A 19,631-nucleotide genomic window follows, 5' to 3' on the forward strand; every position below is an offset into this window, starting at 1 on the left:
ATGATGAGTGGATGGTCTCGTTTGTCCCCCCGCAGTTATTCTGGATTATTTACTAGTTGTTTCTGGTTTTTTGTAGTTGTTCCAGGGGGACTGCTTAGCTTCCACTCCTCTCTATGCCGCCATCTTGCCCCTCCCCCCCTCAATGCCTGGTTTTTTCTTTTAAACCTGGCAGTGGCCAACCAGGGCCCAGCCCTCAGGCCAAACCCAACCTGCTGCCTCTTTTTGCTTGGTGTGGGAACTAAGAGTGGCTTTTTACATTTTTAAATGGCTTGGAAAAAAATCAAAAGAAGAATAATATTTCATGACACATGAAGGTTATATAAAATTCACCTTTTGGTGTGCATAAATAAAATTGTATTGGCACACGGCCATGCCCGTTCATTTACGTATCTCCCATGGCTATTTTCACCCTCTGATGGCAGAGTGGAGGAGTTGTGACAGAGACTGGCCCACAAGGCCGAAAATATTTACTATCAGGCCCTTTTCAGGAAAAGTTCCCCAACCCCTGGTTTAGGTAGTTTAGCTAGTAGACTTTGAGCCGGTAGATCCCTCCCACTAATGGCGACCTGAGCCATGGGCAGTATAACCACGAGGAAAATAACATTGGGGGAGTGGGTTTCACTTTACAGCAATTAAAGTACTATAATCAAGGGCCCTTTTTGTTCTCGGCTAATAGAGTAAGAAGAAAAATAATACAACATAATACTAGCAAAAAGACTAGAGCAAGCAGGAACAACACAGGACTGTGGCCAGCGAGAGGCATCTGGGAAGCCGGAGGCCCGGCAAGGGCAGAAGGAGACAGGGGAGAGGAAGAAGTGGGGCTCCTGAGGTTGCCTGAAGGGAATGGTAGGGCAGAAATGGAGGCCGCCAAACACCACCCAGCAGGCCCTCTGAGGCAGGACACCATCAGGTGAATGGCTCCTGACATCTTTACAAAGACACCATCCAGGAAACTTACTTAATATTGACTTTTCCGTTTTGAAAACCGTTCTTCTTATTCCCAGCCTCATGGTTCCTCCCATATTGCCAGGGTTGTGTTCCGGCATATCGATCACCTTAGAAAACAAAACAAGGTTGGTTTGGCCATCATGTACAAATTTGATTTCCCGTTTCAAGCTTTACTTTTATAGACATTTCATTGGGTAAGGATGCTTCCTAAACCATAAAATCTGATAAATCCTTCCAATTTTCCTGTTCAAATATGTCCCCATACTTTATACCTGTCCCACATTCTTCTTCTGTTTCATCTCTGCTTCTCATCTTTCATGCAAATCACTTGTAAAAAAATTTATCAGGCGCATCTTTATGACCATCTTCCTGACATGACTCAACTTGTCAGCTCCAGGCAATGTTCACACTTCAACTTCTGAACTTCTGGAGCCTCCCCCTTCTAGATCCTATGAGAATAACCTTCTTCCCACTGCTTTCCCTAAGGAGTTTCCATAAGCCAATCTGTCCATCCTTGTGGAAAAGTATACCAAAAGGACTTATTTGTAGAAAACCATTAGAAGGATTCACTTTTTAAAAAAAGAAGTAATGTCCTCCATTGTAACCCATTCTGCAGGCCAGCACTAAGTGTCACTCTTGATCTCTCCCTCACCCTCATATCCAATCGGTCAAGTGCTATCAGTTTACCCCTCCACGCCTCCCGCATCCATCCACTTTTCCCCAGCCCCTAACCACACCCAAATCACAGCCCTCACCCAGACTATGGCGAGAGCTTACTCACTGGCCTCCTGACCTCCCTGTGGCCCAGTCCACCCTGCTCACCACAGGCAGAGTGGTTGGGTCAGACTACAAATCTTACCAGACTATTCCTCCTGCTTGAAATCCTTGCCTGGCTTCCCACTGAGGCCCTGCGTGGGGTCGGCCCAGCCTAACCCTCCAGCTTCATCTCCCACTGCTTTCTCCTCCTGCCCTCAGCTCTGGTCACTGTGGCCTCCTTTCAGTTCCTCGAGTGGATCATCTTTCCTCCCACTTGGGGACTTTGCACATGCTGTTCCCTATGCCTGGAACACATCTTCTCCCACTCGCCCACCCTCTTTGGCTAATTTAAGCCATCCTTGACCTTGAGATCTCAGCTCAAATGTCCCGGAGCCGCCTCAGCCCAGTCAGGGTCCTCCATCCGTGCCCTCACAGAACTAGGTTCCTCCCCACGCCCACACTTCTCTCCACCGGTGTCTGTACCCTGAGCCTGGGGTGCCAGACTGTAAACCTTTGAGAGCCAGGAAAGTGTTGCTTTTCCTCACCACTGCATCCCCAGCCCCAGGTAAGGGGGCAAGCATGGAATGAAGGAATGCGTGGATGAACAAATGAACGAACAAGCGAGCACAGCATAAGTCATTTCTGATTTATCTTTGTGATTACTTCACAGACATTCAAGAACCCCTGGTTTTTATTTTTTTAAAAAGCCCACTCTCGTTAGTCCTTGGTTTGCTTTTTCATTTCTGTTCACTATGATCTTGTGGTTTTGCTCTTAAGTTCTTAGAACAGATACCAGTTGGGTGAGTCAATCTGTTCTAATGGAACTGCTCGGCCTCCCCTCTCATAGAACCTTTCTTTCCTCCCCACCTCCCCACCCTAACTGCCATGTATTGCTTTACAGGAGTCCTTGGCAACTGGAATTCCCTGAGGTAAATTTTTTTCCAAGAAAATGTCAGATCTTATCAGTGCCCTGGATGAACTTTTGAAGCCATCTGAACCCTGTGCCCTAAGTATGCTCCAGGGGACACCGGGGGTAGGGGTGGAGAGAAAACTTGATTACGTCCCTTGTCGGAAGGAGTGCCCAATTCTGAAGTGCTCTCGGCCTTGGCATCTATTTCCTATCATCTCTGTTGGCTAATCACAGCTAGATTAAGTATTACTGGAATGAAGTGAGAGAGGGCATTAGCTTCCAGTTTACAAAGCTGAGCTGCTGATAGATGCCCAGCCCATCTATGTATTTTCTAGGAAAGGGCAGATTAGATGGCACTACCTGCCATAGACTCCTAAGAAGCCCTCAGTTTATTCAGAGCCTCAGCTTCCATTTAAGTTTAAGGCAACCCTTCGCTTTCTTGTTAGAATGTAACATGTTTCTTCGGTCCACCCTTCCCAACAGAGTTGGGTCCATCTACCCAGTTAGCTCACCAGGAAGAGTCTTTGAATGTAGTTTGTTCAGATATTGGTGAGTTTGGTATTTAAGAAATATTCTGGTAAGAAGCATTCAGAATAGAATAAAATTCATCCAACAAAGAACAGGAAGTCTACCTTATTGCTTACTTGTGATGAACTTGACAAACAGCTCAAGATCAGAAAACATTTCCAAAATTAAAGTGGAGTGGGGTGGGGACACAGGAGAAGGAAAAGCACAGTGGGCATTGGGGCTGCTTAAGAGCGTTTAAGCACTTGTCTAACATAGGGGGAGGTCTGGAAGTTCCAGAAGGAGCAATATAAGAATATAATTTCAAAACACAGAGGTAAATACCTAGAGAAACTGCTAGAATTGCTGAGCATAGTAGAGAAGGGGTGAGGATTACTGAATTTTTCATTAGAGGCCTTTTAGAACTGCTGGCATTTTCAACTTTGTACACAGTGTTATTTTAATAAGAATAAAAAATTTAAGGCTTAAATATGTAAGTGGCATAAATCTTTAGGCCTTACACTAGAGTATGAGTTCATATGATCCCTGCTGTTTTCAGAAGCAATAAATACAACCTTCTCTTGAAATGAGAGCCCAGAAACACCAAGGTATGGCAGTGCAGTGATGCTGTGATTAAGACTTGCTGGCAAAGAAATCACTGGAGAAGGCAAAGAAAAATTTAGAGGAAAGGTGGGGGATTAAGGGGCAGGTGGAAATAGGTTTCCAATTCCAAACGATGCCCTGAACGTTAGTAAAAGAAGAAGAGCAGGGCGGGAATCGACAGGGAAGTTGCCGCTGGAAAGAGGAACAAGAAGGCTCTTCCGGGTCCAGGCGTAGGAGGCCTCATCCCCGGAAGCCCATCACAGGCTCAGCAGAATGCCACATGTCATGCTCAAGCTGTGGGAGTCCAAACAGAGGAAGACAAAAGGTTGCAGAAGGCAAAAGAACGCAGTCCATGTTTCTGGCCAGGCCCAACCCAGCAGTCTGCCTGCAGAACCATCAGACAAGCCTACAAGCTCTGATGATGACAGTCCAACTACCTATCAGAATATAAACGACAAAAGTGAATGAAAATGTTTTTTGTCCTTCCATTCCTTCCAAAAAGCCTGAGACACAGGAGAACATCACAGTAACAAAACACATCCGTTTTTTCATTACCTGGGAATATAAAGAAAAAAATCTCAAATACACTTTAGTTTTAACCCAAACAGTTCCAAAATACCCTAGATTTCGAACCTAAGTAGAAAATGCCTCTTGCATGGCAAAAGGTTTGCTTTGGCACCTCTAATTTTACCTAAATACTGGTTGTCGTCTGATTCCCACTATAGATCCATCCTTTCTTGGCACCAAGCCACACAGCATAACAAAAATAAAAAAGGATCAATAAGCAACCAATACTCATGGTGATAAAGCTTTGAGATGTAAAAGTGCCACATAAGGATAAATATGGCACTAATTAACCTTTCTGCAACCCACAATGAAAGTGTAATGGGTTCAAGACTTTACTGCATCCCAAGTGCTTTAAACAACATTTAGGGAAAGTAGGTTCGCTTATCGGAGTTGAAATTCCTAAATGGCGTTGCATATGCGGGTGTACTCCCGACCTGCCCCCTGGTAAGCCCGGCCGCCCCCACACCCCTTGCTTTTGGACATTTCATCGGGGGACAATGGGGCAGCGACCACTTACAGACTGTTTCCAGTCTCTTAGGCAACACACAGTGATTCTCTCAGCCTTTCTACTGTATTCTTCGAGTATTCTTTACATGAGTTCCCCAATCCATGCCTTTCTTACTGCAATTAGGTTTTTTGTTCATTTTTTCCAAGACTGCCTTTGATTTTACTTCTTTATGAGTCATAGACAAGTTGGGCATAAAGTCTGCACCAAATTTAGATGGATGTGATGTTACCTAATGGTGCCCTGGCACACTGCTAGCTACAACCACCTCCACGGTTGCTGATCAAATCTAAACTCTTCTGCGTGGCACTCAAGTTCCACCTCATTCAGGAACCTAGTCCAGCTCCACTCTCCCCAAGTGGTCTAACCTGTGGTTTCTACCTCAGCCAGATGGTCAGATGCTTCTCCGCTCCCCGTCCCACCTCCCTGCTACCCCTGCTTTTCCCAAGATGCCATCTCCCCACCATTCCACACGGTTTCCTGCTTCAGGCCACCCTCCAAGCCTCCTCATTTCCCCACAATTAACACCACTGTTATGCTCTCCCTACCAACTAAATGATCTAAACATCCCTCATTCATTTTCAGTTAGTCCTTGTGGTGAGCTAAATCATGCCCCCAAAGATGCTCACTTCCTCATCCTAGTCCTAGTCCCTGGAACTCATTGACTATGTTACCCTATGTGGCAAAAAGGGATGCTGCAGATGTGATTAAATTAAGGACCTTGAGATGGGAGATAATCTGGATTATCCAGGTGGGTCCAATGTAATCACAAGGGACCTTATAAGCAGCATCAAAGTTAGAAAATGTGATGTGTCAATGGAAGCAGAAAGAGACTGGAAGATGCTACACTGTTGACTTTGAAGGCAGAGGAAGGGGCCATGAGCCAAGGAATGCAGGTGGCCTCTAGAAGATGGAAAAGGCAAGGGAACAGATTCTCCTCTTGAGCTTCCAGAAGGAACCCGGCTCTGCTGACCCACTTTATAATCCTAACCTCTAAAACTGTAAGAGAATAAAGCTGTGTGGTTTTAAGCCACGAAGTTGGTGGTAATTTGTTATAGCAGCCATAGGAAACTGACACAGTCCTTTATCACATATAGCTCTGACCACCCCCATTATTTCACGTGTCTCCTCTCAGAAACTAAAGTGTGAGTTCATCAAGCACAAGGATTAGATCTTTCTCTTCTTCTATATCCCCACCAGAGTACAGGGCACTGTTATGTTCAGATCAAGTGCTCAATAATTAAACCTCCCCATTGTTTAAAGTTTATCAAAAACTAAGAGAGGCGCCTGAGGGACTGGTCGGTGGCCTCTGATTGCTCCGTGTGGCATGCAAGTCATGTCAGCAGACAGAGGAGGGATGGCCAGGGCCCTCCTCCAAGGCAGAGTGTGCTGCTGGGCCCCAATCCTGCCTCCAACCTCATTTGGGACACATTTGTCATCCACATCTGTCTTTCCAACCTGCCTCATCCCAGAGCAGCCTGAGGAGGGGTCAATAGTGGAGAAAGCAGTTACAGTCCAATGAGTGTGTTGATAATTCCTGGTCCTTTAAACTTCTTTGTTTCCACCAGTAAAGGAAGGCCTATATTGCTTCCATTGGGAAGAGAACTTTCTTACATGTTCAAATAAAAATCCTACCTCTGGGCCTAGCACTGATACCGTACAATTCTTTTCATGGAAAGGCAGGGTCGGACAGCAAGAACAGGGGTGTTACATCCTAAAGTAATTTGGGTGGAGAATAAAAATATATATTAGGGGCCCCCCTGAAGAGCTGGGGGAGGATGCAGAGGTGTTGGACTTCCTCACCTGGATTGTTGCTGATGTTCTCACAAACATTGGGGACAGACAGCTTGATGTGCTGAGCCCTCTGTCTTGGGGCTGGCCCCTATGAAGCTTGTTACTGCAAAGGAGAGGCTAAACTTGCTTATAATTGTGCCTGAGAGTCTCCCCCTGAATGCTCTTTGTTGCTCAGATGTGGCCCTCTCTCTCTAACTAAGCCACCTTGGCGGGTGATCTCACTGCCCTCCCCCTTACGTGGGACCTGACTCCCAGGAGTGTAAATCTCCCTGGCAATGCAGGATATGACTTCCGGGGATGAATCTGGACCCAGCATCGTGGAATTGAGAACATCTTCCTGACCAAAAGGGGGATGCAAAATGAAACAAAATAAAGTTTCAGTGGCTGAGAGATTTCAAATGGAGTTGAGAGGTCACTCTGGTGGACATTCTTACACACTATATAGATAATCCTTTTTAGGTTTTAATGTATTGGAATAGCTAGAAGTAAATACCTGAAACTACCAAATTCCAACCCAGTAGCCTGGACTCTTGAAGATGATTGTATAACAATGTAGCTTACAAGGGGTGACAGTATAACTGTGAAAACCTTATGGATCACACTCTCTTTATCCAGTGTATGGATGGATGAGTAGAAAACTGGGGACAAAACCTAAATGAAAAATAGGGTGGGATGGGGGGAGGTGATTTGGGTGTTCTTTTTTACTGTTATTTCTTATTCTGATTCTGATTCTTTCTGGTGTAAGGAAGATGTTCAAAAATAGATTGTGGTGATGAATGCACAACTATAAGATGGTACTGTGAACAGTTGATTGTACACCATGGATGACTGTATGGTATGTGAATATATCTCAACAAAACTGAATTTAAAAAAAAAAAGAACAGGGGTGATAGTTAAAATGACTTTCATTTGAATGCAAGTATTATTCTTTGTTTGCTGGATGACCCTATTTAACTCTCTAAGTTAGACTAAGGCAGAAGGCAAGTCAAGCGCCTCATGGTTGAAATACCCAAATGTTCAGTCCCGACACCCCCCACACTGATGCCCAGACAACAATCACTGTGGTATTGGTAGGATGGGCGAAAACACGGTCTGAGATAATAATCATAAAAGGGAGTCAAGCTAAAGAGTTTCCTCCTTGTTGCCCAAAGTTAGAAATTTCTGAATCTCTTTCACCAACTTCCCATTGTCACAAATCTTTCCCATTTTTTCCAGCATAGCACCTCACAGTAAGCTGTAGTGTTACGTCTAGGAAAAATAAGCAGGTTTGTAAAAACCACCTAAGGTGTAACATTTTCCACAAAATCACAGTGTTTCCCACACTAGAAATTAACAAAGCAGATGGGTTAAGCCTTAGACAACACAGGTTTATCCCTACCACAGAGCTGAGGGCACCACACAAAATGGAGATTCCATGTCCCTAGGCTAGAGGATGGTCCCGTCAGGGAGGGGCCTGGGGCACGGTGGTTGAGAGAGCAGGCCTTGGGAAAGTTCTTGAACTCCTCTGTAGACTGTGGGTAACAACAGCGCCCGCCTCACAGGGGCCTAGCAAGGGGCCCATGAGGTAACATGGGTCAGGTGTCTAGCATGGCACAGTATCAGGTGTCCAGGTGCTCAGGAGCTCTGGGACCAACCACGGAGGGCAAGCACCGGCAGGTCCACCAAAGGCTGAGACTCACCCCCGGCAACGGTTAGGAGGAGAAAAGAGAGTGAACTTTGTGCTGGGCACCAGCACAGACACCCTTCTCTCCAGGCCCCACTGGGTACGGTTGCTCCCTTTGACAGACAGCTGCATTTGATTATTCGGGGTGTCTCTTACACTGTAGGATCAAAGATAACAAGAACCCATGGATAGCATTTCACAGCCATTCGGTGTTTCCAGAGGCTTTTTGAGACACTCCCCACTGTGGACTTCGGGCAGAATAACACCACTAGGGAAGCCTGTGGTACCCAGGCGTTTTAAACTAAGGTGCTTCTTGGCTTTCCTAGGAAAAAAAGATATGAAGTCTGTCCAAAGATCAAGCAATTGAACCACGAGGCATTAAATAACCTTTGCCTCTCTGTTTTTCCATTACTAACCCATGCTGTCACTTTTTCCCCTTCTCCAGTTTCGAAATGCACTCTTTTGAACACACCCTGTATTTATCTTTCTTCTGCATATATGTTTAGTTAATGTTTCTTGAGAATATCTATTGGCGGATTTTGTGTTTCTGACTGCAGGTTGACTGTCATGCTTTTGAGTCTGCAGGTAAAAAGGAAAATTAGAGGCGAGAGATGTGACTGGTGGAGATGAGCAAATGAAAAATTTGAGAAGACTCGGGTTGTTTTTCAAATTATGTTAGCATTGACCAGAAGTAGAAGTTCTGACACCTAATAGCATTGGGCCTGTTTTAATCAGCGGTCTTCCCTTAAAATAAGAGACTTGTAGCCTAAAAGACAGTTAACCAATACTGTTCCAAATGTTTTTCTTAAAGCACAATTTTATATATACACATATATATACACACACTTGTCACACACACCATGTCATATGCTACACGTGTCATGTGTTACATATATAACATATGCTCTCTGCCATGTATAACATATATTCTGCGTAACATCTATCATATATAGTTATTCAAATCACATGTAGTTATTAAGATCATGTTTTCAATATAGATTCAAAGAGTATAATCACCACCATGTTGCTTTTAGTTCACGAGTGGTAATTTGAGGGCACAGGCAATTTAGGGCACTATCTCAACAGTTGGGGAGATTTTAAAATGGGCCAAGATCATGGCATTGTGGTTCTGTAGGAGAATGTCCTTGCTCTTGGGAGACCAACGCTGAGATATTTAGGGGGCAAATGTCCAATATCTGCCATTAATTCTCAATGGTTTGGGGGAGGGCGGGGGGAAGTGTTTGTCCATAGAAAGAGAAAGTAGATGTGGAAATGCCAACGAAGAGTGAATCTAGGCAAAAAGTAGACTGGTATTCATTCTACTACTCTTGCAACTTTTCTGCAGATTTGAAATCTTTTAAAACGAAGTGGAGGAAAAAGATCTACCTTGTTATGATTACTCAATAATCTTCATCCAGGTGAAACAGAATATAAGTATAAAAACACCAGAAAATCTCTAAAATCTTGATTAAAATGCATTACCAAAATCAGAATATTTTTGTCTAAAATCTTACAACTGAAAAACAAAACACCTATCTTTACTCCAAATGGTGAATTAATACGTATTCTATTTTGGTGCCTAGCAAAACCAAAGAGTCTGCAATGAAAGCAAGAATATCACGTAACAGACAGGGACAACGCATGGAATGATAAACACTCAGGATTGGTGGGGAAGCTTTTAAGGAACTCTATAAGATTTCACATGTTCTCCAATGTAAATAAGGCCCTAGAATTTTAGAGCTGCAAAGCACCAGAGAGAAATACAGACCAATAGTTCAATCCTCAATTTGTGGATGATATAATGGAGGACCAGAGAAAATCATACAAGTGTTTAAAAGTTGTTAAGTGTTTTTAAAGTTGCTCTGGCACCCCTTCTTGTGAGTTACAATCAGGATTAGAGTGAGATTCCCTGGAAATGCCCTAGTTCTTTCACGGAACTCTTTCCAATAGGAATAAAATTTGTTTCCAATTTTAAATCCTGGCAGTTCCAAAAAGTTTATAATATTTCCAATTTGATAGGACTAAGTCAAGTGTATCTTCAACAAGCTTTTAGAAAGAATAACAAAATATATTTGATAAGGAAACAGGGTAATAAGGAATAAAAAGCACACATGGGAGCAACAGATAAGAAAAAGGTTGAAAACTGACTTTGTTGCTTGGTAATCTGGCCTCACCAAATAAAACCGCAAATTACTCTGCATCTTCTTCCCACTTCTAAAACCTGCTTCTTGGTGGTACGTCCATCCATTCTTTCATTCACTCATTTATTCAAATATGTAAGCACCCACTAGGTACAAGACATTGGAGGGACTTCGAGGGCCGGAGTGCAATTTTCAAAACCTCTGTAACCCTGTCCTTCTGTTATAGCATTTCTCTCTGCATATGAAGATATTTTTTCAAGCCTAAATAAGCAACTCAATTTTTTTAAATCCTCCATATTTAAGCTTTTCGCAATGTGCACTGCAAGCAAATATCAGAATTCCACATCGGAGAGAAAATATAATCTAAGGGGGGAACATTCCAAGCTTACCTTTGGGACTCTGAACCATTAAGTAACTGTCAATGTGCCCATTTATTCAATCTTGCCCTGAAGTATAAATTATCTTCTGAGGTTCATGCAGTCTTAAGCTTGGGTTTCAAAAACCATTAATTATTACCCTTAAATGGCAAACAAACGGAAAATTTCATAATCAGGGTGGTGTGTCTGTAAAGACTATAAAAGTTGCATGATCCTGCTTAGCTCTTCAGGCTCCTATTGGATTCTTCGAGCTGCTTCACTGTGGGACGACCAGGTAAGTGTGATTTTAGTACTACCTAAGCGCCTGTTTGCACTGACACTGCTCCTTTTTAGAATGGTTTGAAAGGTACTAGATAGTCTGGAGAGAAATTGGGTTTGTGCCATCTAATGATATTAGCAGTAATTTAGAGACTAGAAGCTGGGGTCAGGTATCCTTCAAGATCACAGCCTACAGAGTCCAGACCAGGTACATAAAAATCAAAGAGTGCCATTAATTACTAATAAAAGTGTTTCTTCTTGGGGCTGTCTCCTAACAGACGTACTCTAAGAACAGACATTGAACATACTGTCTAAGATGATTATTTTAATGCACATTGGCAGTTACTGGTGCTATTCCCGCTCCCCAGAAGTCTCTCTCCTGACCCACTCTTCTCCACCACTCCCTCTTTATTTACTCTCCCCCACCCATGCCAAGGAAATGGCCCAATGGCACCAAAAGCCGGTTGTCAGCTGGCTGGTAACCCTCAGTAGAAAACTCCATTTCAGCTTTTTGGTCAATTCATCTTCTTCCCAATTTACAGGACACCAAAATGAGCGCAAAAAAGTCTCCTGAAGAACTGAAGGGCATTTTTGAAAAGTATGCAGCCAAAGAAGGTGATCCGGACCAGTTGTCCAAGGATGAGTTGAGGCTATTGATTCAGACAGAATTCCCAAATTTACTCAAAGTGAGTGCACATCTGCAGAACTTGCCCGACCAGGCCTCTGATGGAGGGGGAGGGGAAGGGAGTGGAAAGGACACAGGTCTGTGGATCTGGGGCAGAGCATGAGGGAGTGTGAGGGTGGGCACTTGAACTTGAACTTTCTGCCCAGGGTGTCAGGCCACATTTCTGAGGGCAAGCTCCCTGAAATCAGGGGTCGAGTCTCCTATCCCACTCCTCCCACAGCCTCAGCACAGAACCCCACCCCACCCCAGGCCTAGCCATAGTGAACAGACGGTCAAAATTGCCAAGGGAGACCCACAGGCTACCAGGCAAACCCACAAAGGACTTCGGTCAGGATGAAGTACCTCTGAGCCAAGCCTTAGAAAAGCAAAGAGGATGTTAAAATAGTATTAGTTAGCCTTGGACATGCTTCATTTTTTCTATGCGGGATCCCTCAATAAGGCCAACGCTCACTTGGCAATCGGCTAAGAAAACCCACTTTTGTGCTGACAAATTGTCCTCTGTTGACACCCATTTATTTCAAAAGCATTCTGATTTGTGTTCATTTATATTAAGTGCTTAAATCTGTGTTCATGAGGCAATCATGCATTGGCACACAACTCTCAGGAAAGGACTGAATTTCTTTTGCCATAAAGTTTCCAACAAAACTATTCCAGAGTTGTCAAAATCAAAATGCATATAGCAGGTGATAGGGAGTGTAGAAAGATGGAGCCTACCTGCTCCAATATACTTTCTTTCCTTTGCTACTAAAAGCCATCTTCAAGATGGAAGTGGCGGTACAACTGTTACATCTGATTCTGTCACTATTTAGCTGTAACCTCAGAAGAAAGCATTCGCTTCAAGTGTCCCTGCTCTCCAGAGTTTAACCAGAAACGTCCCATCTGCCAATATGACAGATGGGAAGACTTCTGTTTTTAATACTAAAAAGAAAAGCATCTGAATTCAATCCTTTTATGATCTGATATCTTCTCATTTTCTTAGAGGTGAAATAGAAAATAACTTTAAAAAACAGTTAAAGTTGTTCGCAGAAAAATTAATTAACACTTTTTAATTACAAATAAAAACAAAAGTTTTTTTGAGAAATATTAAATTCTAAAAAACACCTGAATTTTTCCAAAAGGAAGAAACATAATAACCTAATAGGAAAACCTAGGCAATCGATTCAAACAAGTTGTTTGAAAAGGTAAGACTGGTGAATTTTTCTAAATGTTACATATTTCCTACCAAAAACATTTGGAAAAAAGTAGGAAGACTAATGGTTACTTCTGAAAGTCTACTTACCAAAATCATGTATCTGGTTATATTAAGTCATCTAATTTCCACAATTACTACTAAGGTTTTCTAGCTATACCCTGTTTCTATCACCACCTTGTATGGTTTAGAATCTAGGAAATGTTTCAAGAAAATAAGTGTTTTGTATTTATGAAACATGCTGAATAACTTAAAGTTTGGTCTTGTAATCAGGGCAAAGTGCCAAGTGTTTCTGCAAGAATCTGAGGGATTAAAATATATCTAGCTGGTCTAATGTGAAGCTGACTTAACTGTTGTTTCAACTGGTTTCCTAAGTACTATTTTGCCACAGATAGAGTCCTACCTGAAAGTCAAAGCTGTAAGGGCTTTACAATTTATTTGAGTTTAACGACAGAGATAAAAATTAAGTCTGCTTAAGGCAATCCACATGAATACCAGTGGTCAAAAGGTAGCCTGAACATAACCTCATGGAACATCGAAAGCAGTGGGTCTGGAAGGGTGGTCCCTGACCAGCAGTATCAGCATCACCTGGGAACTTGCAGAAAATAAGGATTCTCAGGTCTCACCCAGACCTGCTGGATTAGACCTTCTGGGGGTGGGGCCTGGCCGATTGTGTGTCAGCAAGCCCATTGGGTGATTCTGATGTGGGCTGAAGTGTGAGAACACAGATCTAAAATCATCTTTCATAGCACAAAGGTTGAGTTGAGTTCTAATATCTAGGCCATGCTAGCTTCCCATTTTAACCTATATTATGGATCTCAATCATTTTCTCCACTCTCCCCACTCCCATTCTTTTTGTCTAAAACCAGGGTTCAAGCAACCTAGATGACCTCTTTCGAGAACTGGACAAGAATGGAGATGGAGAAGTTAGCTTCGAAGAATTCCAGGTGTTTGTAAAAAAGATATCCCAGTGAAGGAAAAAAAAAAAACCAATATCCTGAGCATTGAAAAATGACCACCTGGGATGTGGCCTTATCCTATATGGAATCCCCAGTGTGTATGGTGTTTTTGCAATTACAATAATCTGGAGACGAAGTCCAATTATTGTTAATAAAGGAATTCCTCAGCATGTCTCATCTTGTCAAGTACTGACCCTCACAGCTTAATAGATTTGAAAGTAACCTTAGTCCAATTCACCTAATTTTATAGACAGAAAAAAATAAAAATAGAGGCCCAGAATCATTTTATCTTGCCCAAGACCACAAAGATTGTACAAAGACTTGTAAAGAATACCGAAGTGTCAAGCCAACTCCCTCACACCACAATTCTACCAGAATAACCACCAGAATAACCCTGCTCCTTGCTCTCCCTCACCTCCTACTCAGTGGTCACATCATTTCCAACTTCAACTCTCATTGCATGCTGTTCAACGACTAATGAGAAACAGACTTAAAAAAAGAGACCCTTGTCTTTACATTCATCTCCCAGCATTCACTGTGCTTTTGGAATGAATGACCCTCTCAGGAATAGAAGGAATGCAGGACTGAGAGTCAGGATCCTATTCCAACACAGAGTGGGTGGCCTCAGGCAGGTCTTTCAGCACAGCCTCTTGGTATGTGATATGTAAGGTAAAAGGTGACAGGAAGACATAAGGGCTCTCCCAGTGCTGGCATCCTGTGCTGCTTCGATCTCATCTGAGAAAACAGCCAACTGTCAAGTTTCACCTGCGGAGTCTAGTCCTGGGTGGTGTGAGATAGGGGTGGAGAGTAACTTTCTATCTCTTACCAGAGAGATTTAAAATGTTAAAATTCAAGTTAGTCCAAGTTAGCAATGCACTCAAGCTGGCCCACAGCCCACCACCCAAGCATCTAGAAGCCAGATCTTTAGTTCCCCTTTATCTTTATCCTTCTTGTATTTGGTGCTCTGTTATTAGGTGCACATATGTTCATAATTGTTATATCTTCCTGATGGATTGGCCATTTTATCATTATGAACTGTCCCTCTTTAGCTACGGTAACTCTTTTTGTTTTAAAGTCTATTTTGTCTGATATTAGCAAAGACATTCCAGCTTTCTTGTGATTGCTGTTTGCTTGATATATTTTTCCATCCTTTTATTTCCAATCTATTTGTATCTTTGAATCTAAACTGTCTCCTGCAGAAAGCCTATACCTGGATCATGGTTTTTTAATCCAGTCTGACAATCTCTGTCTTTTGATTGGATAGTGTAATCCATTCACATTTCTCCTTTATCTTTACTACAACTCTCCTCCCCTCAAGAACACCCACAAATTATTAATACCGGGTCACATTTCCTTTGAACACTGTATCTCAACCTTTTAAAAATTATCGTTTTCCTAAGCAGCCTTTTGAACATTTGTTCCCTAACTGCCCCCCCCCCAAAAAAAGAAATTTTATTTCCACATACGTTCAGTGTATACCTATGTATTGTATGTAGATCTGTACTTTGGACATGGATTAAGATTTTTGTGCCCCACCTGCAGAACCAATTTTTCTCTTGGGAGCAATACTGCATGCCTTTGAACTATGCTTGTCAGTCTTTTTGTTTTTTTTTAACTCATGCCCCACCGCCAAAATTGCCAAGTTTTACTTTCTGTAGTTGATATCAGAAAAATATGTGATTATTTCCACTTTCAAAGTGTAGAAAATAACATTGTATGTTTTTCAAACTATATATGCCCTCCCAAAAATTCTGATATGATTCTTCCCTCAAACCAAAACTTACTGTCTCAATCACTGACTCGATTTTCTTAATCTAATGACTTTAATGTGCATCCTTGATATGTCAGTCAAGTTGGCTGCCATAATTTTTCTAGTAGGTTGAGTTGGGTGAAGGCCCTCTGAGGTGGGTAATGGAGCACATGCCCACACTCGTACCTTATCTGCCCACAGAGTGGGCAGGCAGTCAAATGACAGGAAGGGGTTGTCTATCCATGGGCTGGATGGGGCAAGACTCTGAACTTGAGGAGTGTGATCTCAGAGACAAGGAAGTCCCACTTGGTCTAAGAATCTATAACAAGGTGGGATCATGGTGGCCAAACTAGGCTGGGTATAAGATGAGTAGGCAATAGACAGTGACAACAGAGTGTCGGGTAGGTGTGGGAACATATATTTGAATTTGCTCGAACATGCATTAAAAAATCTCTGGAAGGACACACTAGACACTAATATCAATGGTTACATGTTAGTAGAAGACTGGGGACAGAGATGAGAAAGAAACTTTTCACTTTTTACCTTTTTGTAAATTTCTCTCTTTTGCTCAAACAATATGATATGTTTGTTGATTTAATTTCTAGGATAAACACACTATCCAGTCATGATTGATTCTTTTTAATGCTGTTAAATTAGACATTCAAATATTTTCTTTAAGATCTTCTCATCTTTATTTCTAACAAACATTAGTCTGTGGTTTGGGGGTTTATTTTTTGTTGTGTGTGCTTTGTGGAGTTCCAAGATCTAGGCCATGCTAGCTTCCCATTTTAGCTTATATTCTGGGTTTCATCCAGCCTTTTGTCAAGCAAATATACCTTATTTCAAAGTCAACATATATAAAGCACCTACTATGTGCAAGATATTATACAAGATGTCATAGGAGATACACATTTCCAGACTTCTGAGATACTCAATCAGTAAATCTGGGATGAGGCCAAAGAAAGGCTACATCAAAGAAGCAGTATTTCAGTTGGGATTCATAGGAAGGGCCTTGAGAAGAGCCTTCAGGGAAGGGGCACCGGGCATCCAAAAGGAGAGAAAATACCCCAAGTAAACACAGCACACGGGGGACACAGAGGGGAGGTCGGGGCAATGTAAGATGTCCCTGCAGTGAGCCCACACAGACTGGGAAGACCTCCACAGATCAGTGGCAATGCACAGGAAACACATGGGTGAGAGACCTTCTCTGATTGGCTGAGATTGACCAATGTCAATCTCATTTGCGGCAAAGCCCTCAAGAAGGGTGAAAATGTGTGGAGTGCTGTGTGTGGTGGCCAAGTGTGTGTATGTGTGTCTCTACTTGGTTGGCCTTCTCAGCCTGGTTCCCAAAAAATGATCTCATCTGCCACATCCACACAGGGCTCACCTGACTTCCCTCTGTAATCAACAGTGCCAGCATTTTGTCAGCCACAGAACTCCAATCTTCATTAGATGGTAGGCTCCTTGAGGGCAAGGATTTTCATCTGTTCTTTTACTGATGTATCCCCAGGTCTAGATTGGGGTCTGGTACACAGGAGGGCCCAAGAGGTATTTACTGAGGGAATGAGTCTTGATTAACCAGTCACTAAATCTTGTTGATTCTGTTTACAAAGCCTTCATGCTGGCCAGGTCTTTCTACTGTAACTCCTACTCTAGCCCTGTTCCTTATCATTACAGATCCAGGCTGCTCTAAGTGGTCCCAGACTGGAGTCTTTTCTCCCCTCTAGCTCACCATGCCAGCTGAATCTTCCTAAAGCCTACATTCTATTGAAAGCCTTCAGTAATGAGTACCGGACTTGCCTAATATTTCACAGTTGACATGCATTATCTTATTGGTTCCCTAATGTCTTCAGGAAGAATTCTGACACTGACACCCAAGGAACTCTACAAATCTGCATCAATCTACAGAAGTTGTGTGCTTCACTCAATGTCCTCACTGCTTTATGATCAAATCTTGGACATTCTGCCCTAACAGACCTTTCCATTCAAGTCTCTGAGCCTTCGACAATCTTCCCTTCTTACTCTATCTAGTCCACAGCATCTCTTCCCTGACTCCGAAATCTTAAAAGTACCTCTGGTCTACCTGCACTCTCCAATACCATGGCCTCTGGCCACATGTGACTATTGAAATTTAAATTAATTAAAATGAAATAAAATTTAAAATTCAGCTGCTGGGTCACAGCAGCTACCTTTCAAGTGATCCTCAGCTACATGTGAGGGAGCCCTTGCGTGTCACCCATATATTTGATTATTACATCACCAGTCTATGTCTTGAATTCCCAACTAAACTGCAAGCAGGGTTGTGGCAGCAGCTCATCTGTAATACACTGCATTTAGGACTCTGTTTAAGTGGACAAGCTCCAAATGCACAGTGACTCTTCTTTAATGATCTCTTTCCACTAGCATGCGGTTATTTCCACTGCAAAAATCTCTCAAGTGGTTAAAATACCTATTCCGAAGGCATCTCCCATGGAGCTCCAGGTACCAAAGCTTTAAAATACATTAGCTTTGATATATTTTCAGGGCCCCCCTGAGGAGCTGGGGGAAAATGCAGAGGTGTCGGGCTTCCTCACCTGGATTGTTGCTGATGTTCTCACAAACATTGAGGACTGATGATTTGATGCGCTGAGCCCTCTATCAGGGGAATTACCCTTATGAGGCTCGTCACTGCAAAGGAGAGGCTAAACCTGTGTATAATTGTGCTTAAGAGTCTCCCCCTGAGTACCTCTTTGTTGCTCAGATGTGGCCCTCTCTCTCTCTCTAACTAAGCCACCTTGGCAGGTGATCTCACTGCCCTCCCCCTTATGTTGGACCTGACTCCCAGGGGTGTAAAGCTCCCTGGCAATGCAGGATACGACTCCCGGGGATGAATCTGGACCCAGCATCGTGGGATTGAGAACATCTTCTTGACTAAAAGGGGGATACAAAATGAAAAGAAATAAAGTTTCAGCGGCTGAGAGATTCCAAATGGAGTCAAGAGGTCACTCTGGTGGACATTCTTACACACTATATAGATAACCCTTTTTAGGTTTTAATGTATTGGAATAGCTAGAAGTAAATACCTGAAACTATCAAACTCCAACCCAGTAGCCTTGACCCTTGAAGATGACTGTATAGCAATTTAGCTTACAAGGGGTGGCAGTGTGATTGTGAAAACCTTGTGGATCACACTCTCTTTATCCAGTGTATGGATGGATGAGTAGAAAAATGGGGACAAAAAACTAGATGAAAAATAGAGTGGGATGGTGTGCCGGTTTGAATGTATTGTGTCCCCCAAATGCCATTATCTTTGTAGTTTTGTGGGGCAGAAGTTTTGTGCTGGTTGGATTTGCTTGGAATGTGCCCCACCCAGCTGTGTGTAATGATTCTGATGAGCTGTTCCCATGGAGGCGTGGCCCCGCCCATTCAGGGTGGGCCTTGATCAGTGGAGCTATATAAATGAGCTGACTGGGGGGGGGGGGGGAATGGAGTGCAGCTGGGAGTGATGTTTTGAAGAGGAGCAAGCTTGCTAGAGAGGAACATCCTGGGAGAAAGCCGTTTTGAGGCCAGAGCTTTGGAGCAGACGCCAGCTGCCTTCCTAGCTAGCAGAGGTTTTCCGGACACCATTGGCCATCCTCCAGTGAAGGTACCCGATTGCTGAGGTGTTACCTTGGACGCTTTGTGGCCTTAAGACTGTAACTGTGTAGCGAAATAAACCCCCGTTTTATAAAAGCCTATCCATCTCTGGTGTTTTGCATTCTGCGGCATTAGCAAACTAGGACAGATTTTGGTACCAGAGGAGTGGGGTGCTTTTGCTGCTGAGTTTGCAAATACCAAACATGTTGGAATGGCTTTTCAAATGGATAAGGGGAAGATTCTGGAAGAATTGTGAGGAGCTTGATAGAAAAGGCCAAAACTGCTTTAAAGAGACTGTTTATGGAAATATGGAGTCTAAAGATACTTCTGATGAGGACTTGAGCAGAAATGATGAATGTGTTGTTGCAAACTGGAAGAAAGGCGATCCTTGTTTTAAAGTGGCAGAG

General features: G+C 43.0%; 2 protein-coding genes across 6 annotated transcripts in view; one reads left to right on the forward strand and one right to left on the reverse strand.

Annotated features, from left to right (window-relative positions):
• The window catches only part of CTPS2 (CTP synthase 2), a 383,279-nt gene that overhangs the window by 284,383 nt on the left and 79,265 nt on the right, over positions 1 to 19,631 (reverse strand). For all 5 annotated transcript variants that reach the window (XM_037822637.1, XM_037822638.1, XM_037822635.1 and 2 more), the window contains one exon: positions 959 to 1,055. In XM_037822637.1, coding sequence (XP_037678565.1) covers positions 959 to 1,055 — 97 coding nt within the window. The remainder of the gene's footprint in view (positions 1 to 958; positions 1,056 to 19,631) is intronic.
• On the forward strand, positions 11,015 to 13,920 carry S100G (S100 calcium binding protein G). The gene is made up of 3 exons (XM_037822644.1): positions 11,015 to 11,042; positions 11,569 to 11,712; positions 13,770 to 13,920. Exons 2-3 carry the CDS (start codon positions 11,578 to 11,580, stop codon positions 13,872 to 13,874), a joined length of 240 nt encoding a protein of 79 aa, XP_037678572.1. The 5' UTR covers positions 11,015 to 11,042; positions 11,569 to 11,577; the 3' UTR covers positions 13,875 to 13,920.

Source organism: Choloepus didactylus, chromosome X, assembly GCF_015220235.1.
Source record: "Choloepus didactylus isolate mChoDid1 chromosome X, mChoDid1.pri, whole genome shotgun sequence".
NCBI classification, from domain to species: Eukaryota; Metazoa; Chordata; class Mammalia; order Pilosa; family Megalonychidae; genus Choloepus; species Choloepus didactylus.